Below are 18,974 nucleotides of genomic sequence, written 5' to 3' on the forward strand. Positions count from 1 at the left end.
AATCATCATGTCCGATCTAAACACACTTGTATGGTTCCTGATTACAGGAGAGAAGAACAGGGGATATGGAAGGGTTGACAAAATGAACATGTAATGAAGTGACACAGAAGTACAAATGTAAACATGAATATGTGAGGAAGACGAATTGGAATGTAAGAAAGATACATAGACTTTTGGCGGGCATACCCTTCCATAACTGAGAGACCAACAATATGGTCTGTTGTATTTCACTGAATGATTGTCGGGGTGGAGGGGTGGGGCAGGGGAGACTAAAAGTGAATAAGTGGTCAAAGGGTACTAAAAGTGACCCCTGCAAAATCGGTCTTTTTCATCCGTGTCTTCTACCAAGGACCTATATACGTCCCTGCTTCTACCAAGGGAGGGAACATTGAAGAAGCATAAATAGATCTGCTGTTCCAATTACAATACTTGGGGTCTCAAACTTTCCATTTTTATCTTCTCTCTTTCTGGGATTTATGTTTCACCCCTTGGTGTCCCTCTTGACACCCGTCACGGATGACCACGGATGCATTTCATTCAATGCACCGATGTATCTTCAGGTGTTTATCATCAACCATCCGTTAACAATTTACAAATAGATGCCAAGAATTATCAGTTTAAACAACCAGTTTCCACAATAAACTTTTAGTTAAGACATTCCTTGTTATAAACTTAACAGGTGTTTTCATTGACAATTAGCATCATATAGCTACAATTTCATGTCAAACTGCCATCGGTCGTTAGTTACCATTTATAAGTCAAACTACCATCGGTCGTTAGTTACCATTTATAAGTCAAACTACCATCGGTCGTTAGTTACCATTTATAAGTCAAACTACCATCGGTCGTTAGTTACCATTTATAAGTCAAACTACCATCGGTCGTTAGTTACCATTTTTATAAGTTAAACTACCATCGGTCGTTAGTTACCATTTATAAGTTAAACTACCATCGGTCGTTAGTTACCATTTTTATAAGTTAAACTACCATCGGTCGTTAGTTACCATTTTTATAAGTTAAACTACCATCGGTCGTTAGTTTCCATTTATAAGTCAAACTACCATCGGTCGTTAGTTACCATTTATAAGCTAAACTACACAATAAACCATTGTTTGTCAGGAATTTTCTTAATGTAGGGATGTGGTTTATATTGTAGTATCTGTATTCTTTCTTATAGCTGTTGAAGACGGAATTCAACTCATTGTCAAAATGAATAAAGCTGAAGATTACGTACATACATTTGTAGGTCATGAAGAATTTACTGATCATGTCACACTATGGTATAGATATGTAATTGGAAGGAGAAATGAAAAACACTCTTCCCTAAGTGGGTTTCGAACTAGCGAACATTTGGACCCAAACTTTCCAGCTGGTGATCTGTTGCACAGGGCGTAACTTGTCGATTAAAATAACTTTATTGACAAACATGTTGTAACCCTCGCTAAAATATACAATCTTCATTTGACATAAACGTTTAATGCAAATTTGTCGCAGATGTTGATCTACTCATGCATTGAACTGTACTTCTATATTTCACTTCTGACTTATAAACATACTGGTCTATAGTACAGACTGGCCGGATACCAAAGAGGATATAGCGATGTCGGTGTCATTCTTGGTAAGTCATGACAAGGAAATAAGGGCATTGTTCCTGTATTTACAGCTGACTCGTATCATTGAATGTCTACCATATTACAGTAATTGTACAGTTGCGAGGCCGATTTCTGATTTTTGTAGAGAAAAAGATAATGTATGCGAAACCGGTTTCTTATTTCCGCAAAGATTGATGCATGCAGCTTGTAAGGCAGATTTTTTATTTTTATCAAAATGATACGTGCAGCGTGTAGGACCGGCTTCATGTTTTTATAAAAAAAAAATGATGCATGTAGTGTATAAGAACAGCAAATATAAGGGGTCAAATTATATTAAAAGCGCTTGGGTGCACAGAAACCGTAAGAGTTTGAAACACTCCTCCTAAGACCAAACTTTGTTCTAAAAATCAAGAAAAAAATAGCATTTTTCTTTTTTTAATTGATCATAACTTTTTTCTTATGCCAAATTTGACAAATAATGTTTGCTTAAAATGACAAATAGATTCCAATGAACAAAATAAGTGGTTACAAGAAGCCTTGCGATGAACCCTTGCCTTGTTATGGAGCCATTTCTGAACCTTACCTTATACCCTCAGTAGATGTCACACATTCTATATTAATTCATGCCCTATGGGCCTTTTGAATTTTTTAAGTGCTATTTTAGGGGAGTGTATTGGGGTGCTATAAATGCCACATGGTTTGGTTTAAATCGGGTCGTGGGCAAAATTCCATTGTTCGTGAAAGAGGTCCTTTACTCTACCATTCTCGATTATAGTTTATAACTTTGTATCTGTTTTATAGTCTCTATATGTGAGGAAATTTATGTAATATTTGTGTCTTGATAAAGGGGAAGATTGCTTCGAAAAGTTGACAATTTGCTTGTCTGTACTGTCGTTACTTCTTCAGATATTATAATGCATTTATGTGCAAACGTTTCAGTTAGTGTGTGTTTCGGCGACCCTGCTGACAGTAAGCTGTCTAGATCCTCGCAGCACGTGTAAATTTCCCGACACCAAGGAATTCGATATTGGTTTCAAAAAGGTAGCCAGTAAAGATGGCATCAGGTTGACCAGACGTCAAAGAGCAATGCAGAACCCAGCGTAAGTACTCAGAGGATTTAACATGATGGATGATATAGACTCCATTCGTCAGAAGTGTATATAGTTTCAAGATGTGCCTGGGTTACTTTTGTCAGAAGTGTATCTAATTTCTAGGTGTGCCCTGATTACATTTGTCAGAAGTTTATCTAATTTCTAGGTGTGCCCTGATTACATTTGTCAGAAGTTTATCTAATTTCTAGGTGTGCCCTGATTACATTTGTCAGAAGTTTATCTAATTTTAAGATGTGCCCGGGTTACTTTTGTCAGAAGTATATCTAATTTCCAGGTGTGCCCGGGTTAACTTTGTCAGAAGTTTATCTAATCTTAAGGTGTGCCCGGGTTACTTTTAACAGAAGTTTATCTAATTTCAAGATGTGCCCGGGTTACGTTTGTCAGACGTATCTGGCCAGATTCCGATTTGCCTGTGAATCGTATCAATATTCTACAAAGGTCGTATTTCTAGGCTCTGTTTGTTTGAGAACAGTAGTAATACTGAAGACCTCTGATTGATTTATCTTATAAACAAAATATCTTTAATTCTGATTGAATCATCTTATCCACAACACATCTTATACATGTAATTTGGTGTTTGATGTAGGGCAAGTCCCAGAAAATATCGTGGAGAGATATGGGAAGGCACCAGAGCATCACAAAGGTAAACGTTACGATATAAAGATGTCCACTATACAACTGATGATTCTGTACCTTGTATTGATGAATTCAACGGATTTTAATCACCATACATATCACAGGTTTAAGACTGGAACTATTCATTATTAAACGTTAACTGTTAACAAAAAATATCCAGCTATATTTAAGTGACATTGCACATTGATGTTTTTGTCTTTAAAAAACTGACTGATACCAATAACAATAAGTCAGCAACGAGAGAAGACTCCCTGCCTCCCAATCTATGTGATTCAATCATCATACAACCACCATGGTTTCTTCCGGTGCTCCTACAGGTTGCATTCCTCCCCTATTTAGTCTATGTTGATAATGGTTACAGTTCATGCTGTATTCTAGTCACAAGACCTGACGTATCATTTGTTTCCTTGCTACTGATATTGTATATTAATGTTGTAGTTGTGGTAAATGGTTAATACCACCGGTTGTGTCACCCTTCCTGAAGCTTTGCGACGAGAGACGAACATTTACACAAACCGGAAATTACGTCATCTTTAATTCCAGATTTTGCCTGGTGTCTCGTCCATTCAACACTTTCAAATATCCATCGGTGGAATGCATGTAAGCTATTTATACTGAATATTTTTATTAACATAAAGGTAATTTTTCACAGCTTTTCCTTTTTATGTTAGGTCAATTATCGAATTACAGCGCCAGAAACTTCAGTATATAATGCAGAAATGATGATAATAATGAATAATAATCAAAGATTTTATTTAAGGTCGACGACACTGAGTTTAAATACTCTATTTACAAGTGGTCGACATCAGAAATGTACAATATTTACAATCAGTAAACATCACAGACAATAAAATATCACAGACACAGTAGGGATTAAGAGTTATAAGAAATACAATAATGAAATACAGTTACAATGATAAAATCACCTAAAACTTCCAGACAGTGGAATTTCATGTTTAAAAGTTGGACATATTTATATTTTGCATTGAAATTAAAAGCCATTCAGGTTTCTGCAATGCCTAACAACTGACAAGACTCCACCAATGTCTTCGGCAATGTTGCCCGACGTTTCCAAATACTTCTTCAGGAAGTTGATGTGTAACGTTTTGATTTCCCATCCTGGTTAATCCGATAATCAATTGGTCCCACTTTCTCCATAAATTCGAAAGGTCCTCTTCACTGCACGAGTAGTTTATTAGCCTTAGTTGGTAAAAGAACCAGTCCTTTGTCACCAGGCTTCAACTCTCACGTCTTAGCTCTTCTGTTGAAGTGTCTTCTCTGAATCACTTAAGCTTCCTTCAGATTGTCCACGGCGATCTGGCAAGTTTCTTCCATTCTCTTCTTCAAATCAATAACATACTGATATATCGTCTTGATGTCATCATTATGTATTTTCCTGGTCAACAATTCCTTCAGAATTATCGTGGGCCCTCGCACAGATCTTCTATGTAGCATTTCGAAGGATGAGAACCCAAGACTCTCCTGTGGTACCTCTCTGTGGGCAAAACAAAAATATGATACCATACTCCTGCGTTCTGACAATAGCTATGGACGTATATGCCCAGTAGATTATACTTGATATATCTAAATGTTTTGACGTTCGATTTTGCATCATGTCATGACTCATGATGTATATTCAGAAATTTAGGCGATGTCTGTGGAACCTAAACAGAAAAATACTTTATTATTGTGAATATTTAGATACCGATTCATGGTAAACTTCGTTAGATAATCTATATATAACAACGCGAAGATTCCGAGGACTTCCGATCAGGAGCCCACAAGAGTTACCTACCCTGCAGTATTATAGATCGAATTATGGATGTTCATAAATAGCGACTTATTCAACTTTGACTTGCCATAGTTTGAAACCAAGGAGGCTACAGACGAAAATCAAAATTGGTGGACAGAAATGCCAAAATCTAGATGGGGAGGTGTTTTAGCCCTATAATTCAAGAAATTTCATAATTATTTATATATCGTAGTTTCAGAATTACACGTGTGTATCCTGAACAGTGTCACTATTCGAATAAATGTTCATATACAGCGTATTCTCGAATTCCATTTTTAGGCTAAACGTACTCAGTACGTATATAGCCTATTGCGACGGCCTTTCAGGCAAAATTTACCGATCCTGGCCTTCTCATTGGCTGAAATATCGAAAAGAGTAAGAGCCCTCTAGCGGCAATTTTCTGCGTAAATATTGCCGCGATCTTTCAAATCGCTATTTTAAAAGCATCCATTTTTTTTAAAAATGATAATACGATTACTATATATTTCAAAAAAGAAGCACACTGTGGTTGAACTATTGATAAATTCTGAACAATATATTTTACGGAATTCTCGACATGACGTAAGCGTACAGAACACTGTACGTGCGAGATGGCGCCATCAAAAGAAGCTAGTCTAGGGGCTTGGTTTGAGTTATCAACTAACAGCACTTATAAACAAACAAAACTTACAAACAGAACATCAATTTTGCTTTAATCCTGTTCATTGTGGCAAGATCGTCTTAATATATAACATCACTTTACCTCATTAGACGTCACAAAATTGGACTGTTCGTCCCAAGCGCACAGCCGCCGATATGACACTTTTTCAGGTTTTTCACACCCACCGCCATGACATTTTTTCAAGTTTTTGAAGATAAAAAGTTTGCGCTTCGTAGGCAAGGTACATTTGGTACTCATGATTTATGAATGATATATTTTTAATACTGTATCGATCATGATGTTGACTTTGTTATAACTTATATTTTTTTATCTTTTAGTTTTATTTGATGAAGGTTGATTGTGCTGATTTCTCAGGGTTTGTTAATGTGTATCAAAGTTCCTTGAAATGAAAATATTCATTCAAACAAAGCGCGTATAAAAAAACCCCAAAAATATTCATGTTTATAATTATGAATTAACTGGAACGAAATATTTACATAACAAATTTATTCATTTAGCGTGTCATGGTGACATTATCTAATGCATTGGAGATCAGAAATAGTAGAAGCTATAGTGAAAATATTGTAAATTTTGTATATATATGGAAGTCTGGTTTAATCTCATAGAACTATGCCTTTATAGACATAATTACTGGAAGAAAAGTCTAAACATGATACTTCAAGGAAGACAGGCATGTAAATACATTTAATGTAATATCTTACACTTTTATCTATCTAAAATGCTGTGTACATCTTATCTACTTTCCTCAACTACAAATATGATTATAATAAAAAAAGGACTATTACTTTGCAAAATATTTAAAATAAAGAAGTAGGTATAAAGTCCTTTCGATTTGTCTAAATCCTCATATTGATAGGATAGTAATTGCAACATCTTGGGTATTTCAAAGGTTTTATTTAGTCAACTTCATCATAGAGCTATTTATCATTTGGCTTGTTGGCGATAAATATATGGTTGTGTGTATTTTGTTATTTTTTTTACCTATTTTGATTTGTTCACATTATTGTCGTCAAATTTGAAATAAGAATTAAAGAAGATATAAAATCGCTGAAAATTAAGGAAAATAGCCTCCGGTTCTCTTATTTTAGTAATTTTTGCATTCCAAAGTGTAGGAGTATGGGGAAAGTAATATAGCTTAGCGGTTATTTGTGAACATTTTTCAATACGTTTAGCCTCTCAGTACTGTCAGTACTTTGATTGTTGTTTGGAGCAGTACAACTTGTAAATGTGTTGCGTGATGACGTGCATATTTCCTGTTGTACATGGTTATAGAAGGTAGGTATATGACCTGATAAAGCTATATTGTACTTATTTTAATGCCTAAATTCTGCTGGCGTTGTTATAATCAAGTGACATTCACGTTAAGGCAATATGTATTTCGATTTACAGTAACAAAGAGTGTAAAAACGTATGGATCCGTCCAGGCGAGGGCTACAGATGTGCTGCAGGAGGGACACGTGTATACGGAGTACCAGTATTTTGCATCAACAAAGGCAGACCCACGTGGTACACGATGCCCCTGAGAGTCAAAACGTGCTGCGTCTGTCGTCATTTTGTCTGCCCTAAACTCCTCAGTCACGTGTAAAGTTGTGAACGTTTGCTAAAGCTGTAAATAAACCTGTACTGCCTTTCTCCTACTCTTTGTTCACTCATGTTTTAATATGGATATTCTTCGGATGATATATGTCGTCTCCAAAATTAATGCCTAATCTGTTTTGAAATGTTATTGTTGATAACTTTCACGTTTACCTATGGACATTTTCTACATGACACTTAGCAATTACAGCAGAACTGGAAATCAAAGGCGTCGCTCCTTTACTTCCGCCATTCTCTCGTCCATGAGAGGAACAATTTTCTACAACCTATGCTGTATACTTCCGCCATTCTCTTGTCCTTGAGAGGAACAATTTTCCACAACCTATGGTGTATACTTCCGCCATTCTCTTGTCCTTGAGAGGAACAACTTTCCACAACCTATGGTGTATACTTCCGCCATTCTCTCGTCCTTGAGAGGAACAATTTTCCACAACCTATGGTGTATACTTCCGCCATTCTCTCGTCCTTGAGAGGAACAATTTTCCACAACCTGTGGTGTATACTTCCGCCATTCTCTCGTCCTTGAGAGGAACATCTTTCCACAACCGATGATGTATACATCCGCCATTCTCTCGTCCTTGAGAGGAACAACTGTCCACAATCTTTGGTGTATATATGTCCCAGTTGTTTCAGTATTCTCAACCTCGTTCGCGATATCAATATTTCCATAGGGGAAGAGTACAACTGACGGAAAACCTGACTAAACAGGATTTCTATCGATCGACCTTATTTGAATAGAAATCCTTTTGAGAATTTGACAAATAAATGGATTGACCTTGGTTGGGATTGGATGCGTCTCGCCGATGAAGCGACTTTGAAATACTTATCGTCTCTCCGCATAAATCTTTCTTTTCCTTAGAGTTTGTCCACATTTAACCGATAGCGAGTCTATATCACCATTTCATTGACATATTGATTCTCTCTTTACTGTTTTCAGGCTCATACACGACATCAATGAGTTTCCATATCTGAGGTGAATCCTGTAGCATGTCTTAGCAAACTGTTTCCCTAAAAATGCAATATATAAATTACAAAAAAAACCTGTTTATTGCTCCTCACTTCCAGGATGCTCAACAAATAAATTGCAGACAAGGGTTTGAGCGTTTCTTATGTCAGCATAGTTCTATCTTGAATTTTTGTAAAGTTTTATCTAGAACTCCACAATTTCGGAGAAAGAATACTCAGTGCATGGTCATTTGGAGTACATGTCTTGGAAAAGAGGCACGCTATCTTCTTGGTTCAATCGTCGTCTTGAGTCATAATCCAGGCATGATTCGGTAAACTATTTCAACTTATTAGTTGCGAATAACGTTTGCCAGGTGCTAGAAACATTGTGGCTAATAGAAAAGAGAGTATATTATTCTGTATGTCTTCTTAATGGATATCGGATTTATATTTATACAATATTGTACAGAATTTCAACAGAACTGATATGAGGCAAAACGATTTTCCTATATTTCTGACCCATTTCATGGATTCGTTAAATTACTGTACGATACATAGTTTGGATAAATGATAGCCGCTGATTTGACTTCTGCAGCTGGCAATTTGGCTATTGTTTATGACGGTTGCGTAATACAACTAACGGGGAATTTGATACGTTACTCGCCCTCAATAGTTATTTTCCGAGAAAACTGGTCCCCGGCTGCGATGGAGTCATCTGGAATTTTATCAGGTACATAAAAATTAAAGGTAATCGTGGTATGGTTTCTTTTAATCCGATTTTTCATATGTTCTCCTTTATAACACTGAACTATTTGCCCCCGAAATCTCTCCATATAGACGACAAGCAAGTCTTTTGAAGATAGTTCAAAAGACACACAAGTTGATATCACACGAGCAACTCCTGCATACCAGGTTAAGCGGTTGGGATTCTCTAGATATATGTATCTATTTTCTAAAATGTTACGTAAGATATATTTTTAAAATTTGGTGTCGGTGTAAGATTTTTGTGGTAAAAACGCAGTACTATGCACATGAATGTGGATATAGCAGGTCTGAGATAGGTAGGAAGAGGTAGATATTAGGAGATAACTCAATATATATATATAGGTACATATATTATCATCGTGTGGTTTGGTGTATAGATGAAATTTGAAGTGTTGTATACTAGACGATTTTCTTAAAATATCCAAGTTATGATTGAGTAGTCCACGAGATTTGATAGGGGTCCGCACAAGGAATCAAAGAAGTATGTACGCGCTGTGGACAGGGTGGTATGTACCTGTAATTTTGCGCTGTGGACAGGGTGGTATGTACCTGTAATTTTGTCTGATGAAGGGAATGGGGTATGTTTGATGTTTAGACTGGAAAGGTAAGACGTAAGGAAATGAGTAGTTTCAATATCGGTATAGAGTAGGCATATTTGTACGAAACGAGGCATGTACCGACATTACTGACATATTGATGGATAGCACCGCAGTGGTTTTAATGCCCGCAGAATATTAGTACTCAACAGTCAGTGACAGAGCAGGATAGTTTCAGGTTTATACCAATTGTCGTCTTCCGGAATGAAAAATCTGAAACTCCAATACTGGCAGTTAAAGAACTTTTTTTTTGGAAAGCGCTAACAAGGTCGCAAAATAGGAAACAAGGATGTCGGATAGCAGCAGATTGATGGTACTACGGGTGGGTATATCACGTGACAAAAGGTTACCGTCAGTCTTCAGTCAGATTGTTAGCTAGTTCTTTCTATATTTGCTCTAACACACGGCGATTTTATCGTCGGTTCTGTAAGGTAAGATATACTATAAGATATACTATTATTATGTCACAAGGTGTAAGATTATATTACTGCAAGAATTTAAAAAAAAAATGAAAAAAATATCAAATATATAAAACATCGTGTGTTTGTGCATGTTTGAACATATTCATGGATTTAACAATTATTGAAGTCTCTGTTAAGTTTAATTGTAAAAAAAGTTACATTTTTTATTTTCCTATTTTTTTTCTCTTCAGCTCTTTTTCTTGAAAGCTTACCATGTCCAAAAAGCGATTGAATTTTTATCAGACGCGTCTGGTAATTCTGTTCCAATTAAAATGTTTTGTTTATCACATTATTTTTTATCGGACAGTATATTGATATTTCCATAACTGTTACAACGTTACATAAAAATAAAATTGGATTCCTAAACTTCACAAGAATTCATATCGCTCGCTCGTCTACCTGATCAACCGATCATTTGTTTAAACTACTAAGCATTCTTTATATTATCAAATCTGGGTTAGTCTTATAGTGATACTGTTAACTCAAGAAGTGGAATTAATAGTATGTGGATGATAAAGAACTTTAAACAATCTTCCTCACCTCTTCTGAAAACATTTCTTCTATAACAAAATTTGATTCGTTCCACTCTGTACACCATCACAGCCCATTCTAAACTGAAAGAACACCTTTGTTCCTTAGTTATGAGAGTTTTCTTCTCCAATAAAGTTGAATGGTAGTACAAATATACGGTTGTAAGCAATACTGAAGCGTATTTCGCGAAAATAAGTCCAATTCAAAGAAGAAATATAAGAGTTTCTGGTTGACAACATCTTCGTCGAGTTTGGTGATAAGATCTTCCAGCAGGCTACTGACATACAAATGAAACCTAATTGTGGTGTGCCCCTCTGTTGGCCGATTTGATTTTCTATACGAGGCTGAGTATTTCGGAATATCAAAATCAGGTCACAAAGACCTTGCCAAGTCGTTTAATTTCACGTTCAGATATATTGAGTTAGTCTTGTCCTTAAATAACAAGAAATATATCGACCACGTCCATCGTGTATATATCTACCATAATTAGAAATCAAGGCCACGACAAACTCTTCTACATCAGCCGCTGCAACATCTCTGCGTCTCCAACTTATGGTGTTTACATGTCCCATTTGTTTCGATATTCAAGGATCTGTTCCCATTATCACGATTTTCGTTCGACACACAAGGTTTGAAAAGATGCAGAATGATGAAAATTATCGTCATTTTCAGAATAGTCATCGAAACCTCGCACTCTAATCTTCTGCTGGGTGTGTTATAAGAACTTCTATTCTATAAGGTAACACTTCATTGTACAAAGCTACGATTGTCTCCAACAAAACGCGCTACCTTCCAAGCAAGTGAGAATTTCATCAGAATCGTGAGATAGACTTTACTGTTTCATAAACAATAATGAAAGGAAGATTGGGAGAATACATACTGATAAATCATTACAGATATTATGAAATGGTGAACAATCTTGGCCAAAGTAATAACATAATCTTCTATCTGCAGTTGCCTGCAATATTCATGTTGTTGATGCTGGTGGGTTGCTGTTGCGGATGGCTTTTTGGCAGGAAAGAAAATAATCATTCGTGTGCAGGTACATTTTCTCTATTCATTCCAGACTTTTGTTCAGTAAGGATGATATTGATGAAGTTATATTTACTTGCTATGGTTCAGTATCAATAAAGATAAACAAAATATATGTAATTTCTAACCAGTTTTCATACATGTACTTGAAAAGGGTCGACTTATTAATGTTTCGATGTCTAAATCAGTAACATAAACATTCCATCTATCGAAGCAGGGGCGTATACTATCTCTTATTTTCTTTGTATTTCCTGTCATGTTCCAGTGCGACAGAATCCAAACGAGAAACCATACTATTTTGGCACGACGAATTTGTTTTGTATGACGTACAGCTACTATTTCAGACGAGAAAAACGCACGGCGAAAATGTTCACGCTAAAACCCGTACATAGCTGGATGGAGTACGATGGACATTACGTGGAGTTTGGGATTTATCACAATTACAGCAAACCGTACAACTATTCAATCTCCATAACCCATCCAGCCGTCGGGAACAAGTGTTCTTACAGCTTAGATAAAACACCCAAAGGTTACAGCAGTCTAGGAATCGACTGCATCGAGGGCTGCGCTAAGAACTACATCAGAAAATACGGCAATTATAACATCCTTCTGAACAATTGTCACGTTTTTCTCAACAGGTTGTCGAAGATTTTGTGTCATCAAAGTATCTGCCCAAGCTGGTGTTTATATAATCGGACAATGTAATCTGATATCTGATAAAAAGAAACTTTTAAATTGGGTTACTAGAATGGAATAAAAATATATAGAGCTGTGTTGATATTCCAAATCGGGATAAGGGTCCGTGCTTTTTATTCCAGTCCTCATAGAATCGAAATATTACGGAAGTCTACCATAAGATGGTCATAAACGCCAAACATAATTCTGCCTCTTTTAGCATGAAACTGGTACAGGGTCAAATCATTGAGGTCATGACCCATTTTTTTTTACCTTGCCCGTCAGCACCTGGGGTCAGCCAAGGTCAATATAAAGTTTTTCTCAGGGAAAATAAAACAATTATGTTCAACAAGAGGGCAATGGCCCTTAACGGTCATCTGACAATCCACAAATTGGTGGACAAACCACAGAATTTGCTGATGAAGGTCTAACAAATCTGATGAATTCAAAGATTCTGTTCAACAGTTGTGCAAGCATGTTACAAAATGGCTACTGAGATAACCATGTTGAAGTTTTTATCAGATGGAAAAAAGCAACATATCACCTTTTTCATTTCCTTAACAAATCAAATTTCAGATATTTTTCTCATTGGTGTGAATGAAACTTGAAATATAGTTCAGATTAAATGTTCAAGAGGAGCTATACTGGATTTTGGACCAAAGTGAAAAAAACAGATTTGGTAAGGACAATCTCAGGATCACTTGATATCATAGTTAGGCCTACTCCTCAACAATGTTTCACACCAAATTTGGTTGAAATATACCCAGGCATTAAGATGAAGTAGTGTTTGGAAGCAAAATATTGTATAATTTCCGTTTTGGGGCCCCATCCCCATGTCCCTAAGGGTCGAAATCAACTTTCTTAATTTAAGAAATGATTCCCCACTCCCCATTCAAGCATTAAGGAAAAGTAGAATTTTGAAGCAATTTATTGACATTAAGGAAGAGCAGAGTTTTGAAGCGAAATTATTGATTAACTTTAAAATTTGGGATGCAAATAAACTTTCTGAACAGAAAAAATGATCAGATCAAAATGGAAATGAAATCCATTCAAGCATGTAAATTAACACCACACATCCACTCAACTGTGAAATCGTGTTAACATTAACAAAGTAAACACAACACATCCACTCAACTGTGAAATCGTGTTAACATTAACAAAGTAAACACAACACATCCACTCAACTGTGAAATCTTGTTAACATTAACAAAGTAAACATGTATATTAACACAACACATCCGCTCAACTGTGAAATCGTGTTAACATTAACAAAGTAAACACAACACATCCACTCAACTGAGAAATTGTGTTAACATTTACAAAGTAAACACAACACATCCACTCAACTGAGAAATCGTGTTAACATTAACAAAGTAAACACAACACATCCACTCAACTGTGAAATCGTGTTAACATTTACAAAGTAAACACAACACATCCACTCAACTGAGAAATCTTGTTAATATTAACAAAGTAAAATGTAAATTAACTCAACAAATTCACTCAATTGAAAATCAGTTAATTTATTGAATAAAGCATTGTCAGTTACACCAACACCATTAACAAAGGATTCTGTCTTAAAATGACAAAGAGTTATTGGATAAACAGATTGCATACTGATAGCACACTCAGACTTCATTATCTCCTAGTTGATGGGACCATGACAAATTTTCAGTTATCTGTGAGTTTGAATGATTGGCGTGAAGATTTACTGGGACTAATGCAATTCTTCAAACTAAACAGTGTCTTCAAGTTATAAATGTTTGAGATAATGAGGTTTGACTGTATATTTTATGTAAACAATCAATGAAATAAAACCTGTAAACAATGTAGTCTGATAAACAAACAAGAGGCCTAATGGGCCTGAATTGATCAAAATTGGAATCTGAGTTTATATCACAAATATATGGATATGTAAACCATTGGCATTCAAAGAGGGCACATGCAATCAATTTGCTAGCTTATCAATGTCTGGTCAGTTTAAATTTTGGGAAAGCCAGTGCCAAATATATCAGGAATCTTTATATTGCACAAAATGACATGTGGGAACAAAGCTGCTTGTAAACAATTCTATTTGTTTGTTGGGAGACCCTGTAGTATGTTTTACTCACTTAACTTGGAAGCCATTTTTGTTGACATTATCCAGACAGGTTTATGCATGCCAATTAGATCAAAGTGTCATTGTATTTGGATATAAAATGTTGGTTGTACTTATAATAATTCATAAGGAGCACAGAACTACAATTCCATAAAAGTTTTTTGACTTGAAAAATATTTATAAAACTTGATTTAATTGCCACTTTAAGATTTTAACAAATTTGAACCCTGTGATCTTGCATACGGTTTGTTGGGCTTCATTCTAGGAATTTGCCTGCACAATACCACGCTTCTACACCTTTTGGTTAATCAGAAGAAGTCATTTAAATGTTTCAACAAATTTGGCCCCTTTGACCTTAAATAAAGGTCAGGTCTTTTTTATTCCGCAAACTTTGTCGTGCTACATCCCAGCAACCAGCCAGGTCTGCTGTTTACTGAGAAAAAGTTGCTTAAATAGAAAAGCTCTCTTGGTCAGGTGAGCTAAAAATTATGAAATTAATTGAGAGACACAAATTAACTTTGAAAACAAATTTCAATAAACCTATTTTAGACCAAATAAATAAATAAATACCTACCAGCAAATAGTTATCACTAATATTCCTATTTGATGCTGCAACTTTTTTATAGCAGCAGATTTTCGACTACATAGATGAACAAATACCCGAAGTTGTCTCAGGAAGCCTCTTAATTCACCACATTAAACAGTCTAATACCCGATGTTGTCTCAGGAAGCCTCTTAATTCACCACATTAAACAGTCTTATACCTGAAGTTGTCTCAGGAAGCCTCTTAATTCACCACATTAAACAGTCTAATACCCGATGTTGTCTCAGGAAGCCTCTTAATTCACCACATTAAACAGTCTTATACCTGAAGTTGTCTCAGGAAGCCTCTTAATTCACCACATTAAACAGTCTTATACCCGATGTTGTCTCAGGAAGCCTCTTAATTCACCACATTAAACAGTCTAATACCCGATGTTGTCTCAGGAAGCCTCTTAATTCACCACATTAAACAGTCTTATACCTGAAGTTGTCTCAGGAAGCCTCTTAAGTCACCACATTAAACAGTCTTATACCTGAAGTTGTCTCAGGAAGCCTCTTAAGTCACCAGGAAGCCTCTTAAGTCACCACATTGAGGAAGTTGTCACCACATTAAACAGTCTTATACCTGAAGTTGTCTCAGGAAGCTTAAACACAGGAGAGGGAGTGTAGATCAGCTTTATCCGTCTATTTTTAAACTTTTACTCCTTTTGGCCAATATAATTTCAATATTACAGTGTACACTTTAGAATACTTAGAATAGCTACCAGTGCCTAAGCATTTGTTCAGGATTACTCACCTCAAGTCTTACTCTAGCTTATATCTCCCTACTTTGAAACTTTCAGTTAAATGTAGACTAATCTTTACACCTTGTGTAAGAGAAAGAGACTACAATTTATATGTAAACTTACAGTGAACTCTGAACTGGTGATGAAAGAATTTCCCCTGCAGGTGAAAAGGCTCTTCCAAGGCTATCTGTGGTGTTTACTCATATGCTTGTGTACTACCTGATCAAATCTGTTTTCTGTCATCACTCCTCATCTGTCTTTCTTTCTCTTACAGAGAAGAAAAGTGACAGTAACAAAAGGCCCAAGGGCCTTAATGGTCAACTGAGTTACATTGCTTCTTGTAACATGTCATAAAAATGATTTTGTTAAACAAAGTAAGATAACTACATTGTACACCTAATGTAAACTGTGTAAAACATTAACTTACTAAGACTTCTAACCAAGTTTGAATTAAAACAAATTAAACACAATAAGTGAATTTTCCTATATAAAATCTTCCGTCCAGGAACAGGAGAACCTGTATACTGGTATTGCACAAATATGCTATATATCACGGCTAACATAGATTTAGAAATGATTTGTCAATAAGTGTTGGATAGGGTTTATTCATTTTTTAAATAGCCTGTTGTATAAGAGTACAACAAAGTAAATTTTCTAATTAAGCCATAAATCTATAGGTTGGACATATATATAATAAATCTATCAGATATAGACTGAATCGTTATATACACTCATAATTCAAAGTGTTTTGTTTATAAAGTGCCACACGTGACCAGCCTTGGTGAACAGATAGTCATTATATCATTATGTATGTAAACATTAAATGGATGTCTCTTGTTGTCTCTGCAATAAAACATCTAAAACCTCATACCATCAGAAAGGAAAAATTTTACTTTCATTACTTCTGTATTACAATTTTTTCAAGAATTTTGTAAAGAAATATATATTCAGGTAAATCTCAAGTGTTGTAATTGTTACATTGGAAACCTAGGTGGTACGGATCTGGACCTGTCATGTCTATTCCGTATAGTGGTAATATTTATTGCCAGAGGAACACTACTTGCCACTGTCTTAGGTTTGAAACTATACAATAGAAAGACTAACTAATCCAGCATCTACTGTTATTTCAAAAACTTTCAATTTAAAAATTATTTTTATAATCCATGATCAATTTTAATGCACCTGTGATCGTTATTTCATCATAACTACATGACACATTATCCCCTGTGCCTTGCTGTTAAAAAGACGCGCAATAATATAACAGGTACATAAGTCCATTGTACCACTGTTAGATATTTTTGTGTAGATTATTTTCCATTGTTGTATGGTTTGTGATTTCTGTTTATCTGTTTCCATGGTAACAGAAAAAGTATTTGAATGGAGAACTTCTCCATAGCAAAAGGCACTATTACATTACTAGCTTTATATCTGTACAAAAGTTTCAGAGTACTGGACCGGAAAATGATCTTACACACATGAGTGCACACACAGATGGACAGAGCTCTATCTCCTGCAAAATGCATATTTATTTAATAATTCTAAATTTATATTATTTGTAGCAACTGTACAACTGATCTGAAAACATTGTGACTACATCAGATGATCTGATCAGATTGGTTTACTTGCCAACATTTAGATTGTTAAACTTCAATCCTTATCATTTGCACGAAGACTGTTGGGCATATTATAAAGATTGTATTGCATGCTATACACACTATATGAATTCCATTTCAAGCTGTCTGGAGTTACCTCCCATCCACAACGTTGCCATTTCAGCACAATTCATGACAGGGGAGTGTTTACTTTTTTGACACTTGTTAAGGGGATAGATTTTAAACAGGGGTATATAAAGTATTTGGGGGTTGAGGAAAAGACACAACGTAGGAGGAGAGAGCTATTGGTGTAAAAAACTAATCCTGCATGATACCTTTTATGCATGAGGTAAATTTATGCATTACACCAGGAAAACAGTCTCCCTGACATTTTAAATACAGTAAGAATATATAAATACTTAGTACTATTTAGCTTGTAATCAGATAAGTATTTATATTACAATTCTAATTTTCGATTTGATGTCAATAACTGTTGAAGATATACAACAACTGACCTGAGTACATCGTAACTAAATTTGATTATCCGACCAAATGGGGACATTATACATGGTTTACTTACAAAAATACACGCAGTTAAACTTCAGTCCATGTCATCTGCACCAAGAATGCTGACCATATAGCTGAGATCATATTGAAAAGATTCTAAAGTTTCTCTATTGAGCACACCAGGAATTTATCATTGCCTACTTTTTCCTAAGTATCAAGATTGTTGCTCCAGATTATTTATAGCTTAGTTACCTAAATTAATTACATAACAACACCATGAAGGTATCAATATTACCATATAATTAATCACTTCAAATGGATATTAACATAATTTCGGTATGTAAGTTGTAAGATACAAGATTGGTAGTTAAAAAAGTAAGTATACAAATTCAAATTTATACTAGTATTCTCAGTAAAGCTTGTCTTCGGGAAAGATTGACATAGGCCATGAAAATGATATGGTAGGTGAGATATCATGATGGCTGTGAATAGTTTTTCATTCTATTGATTTAAAAAAATAAAATGGTAAATGCAAGTTAAAATGCAACACATGGGACAGACATGGCAACACTTTAAATACAGTAATAATATGTACATACTAATTACCAGGAAGCTTGTAATAACAATAAGAACTAGAAATTGTTGCTAACAATTTTGCGGGCTTTTCACTTCTTTGGCGACAATCTAACAAAAAACAAAACATTAAATTCATCGGAAGGATGTTCTGCATCGATCTGAAGAATAAAATTGCAAGAAAGTTCAAAATTGAAAAAAATTTAAAAATTTGTTAAATTTTGAAAACTTTAGCTTTTTTATTTGACATATTTTCTGATAACATGTCATGACAAAAATTTAGATAAGGAAATTCTCTACAAATAATATAATTGCACAAACTCTGTATAATCAATGGTTTTCGAGATATTCTCGTTTTTAAATTTTTAACTTATGACGTCATGGCGGCCATATTGAATTTTTGACCTACTTCAAAAATAGGCATCGACAAGTTCATATACGTATCTACAAATATTTGAATAGACTGTATATCTATATATTAC

General features: G+C 35.2%; 1 protein-coding gene and 1 long non-coding RNA gene across 2 annotated transcripts; one reads left to right on the plus strand and one right to left on the minus strand.

The window, feature by feature from the left end:
- Positions 1 to 1,600: 1,600 nt before the first annotated feature.
- On the plus strand, positions 1,601 to 12,424 carry LOC132555906 (uncharacterized). Its single transcript, XM_060220284.1, has 5 exons — positions 1,601 to 1,618; positions 2,532 to 2,692; positions 3,779 to 3,940; positions 11,584 to 11,729; positions 11,985 to 12,424. Exons 1-5 carry the CDS (start codon positions 1,601 to 1,603, stop codon positions 12,422 to 12,424), a joined length of 927 nt encoding a protein of 308 aa, XP_060076267.1.
- A 1,472-nt stretch (positions 12,425 to 13,896) lies between these two features.
- LOC132555897 (uncharacterized) lies at positions 13,897 to 18,741 on the minus strand. The gene is made up of 2 exons (XR_009554455.1): positions 15,661 to 18,741; positions 13,897 to 15,516 (listed from the first exon to the last, which is right to left on the minus strand). It is a non-coding gene; the product is annotated as an uncharacterized LOC132555897 (long non-coding RNA).
- Positions 18,742 to 18,974: the final 233 nt, after the last annotated feature.

This window comes from Ylistrum balloti, unplaced genomic scaffold (assembly GCF_031769215.1).
Source record: "Ylistrum balloti isolate Yb309-2 unplaced genomic scaffold, AGI_CSIRO_Ybal_v1 Utg370524, whole genome shotgun sequence".
NCBI classification, from domain to species: Eukaryota; Metazoa; Mollusca; class Bivalvia; order Pectinida; family Pectinidae; genus Ylistrum; species Ylistrum balloti.

What these genes read in the sequence shown, in the direction of transcription:
- LOC132555906 (XM_060220284.1), top strand. An exon ending in AGAGCAATGCAGAACCCAGC is followed by an intron (nt 2,693 to 3,778) that starts GTAAGTACTCAG and finishes TTAATGTTGTAG; the next exon opens with TTGTGGTAAATGGTTAATAC. An exon ending in TATCCATCGGTGGAATGCAT is followed by an intron (nt 3,941 to 11,583) that starts GTAAGCTATTTA and finishes AAATCATTACAG; the next exon opens with ATATTATGAAATGGTGAACA.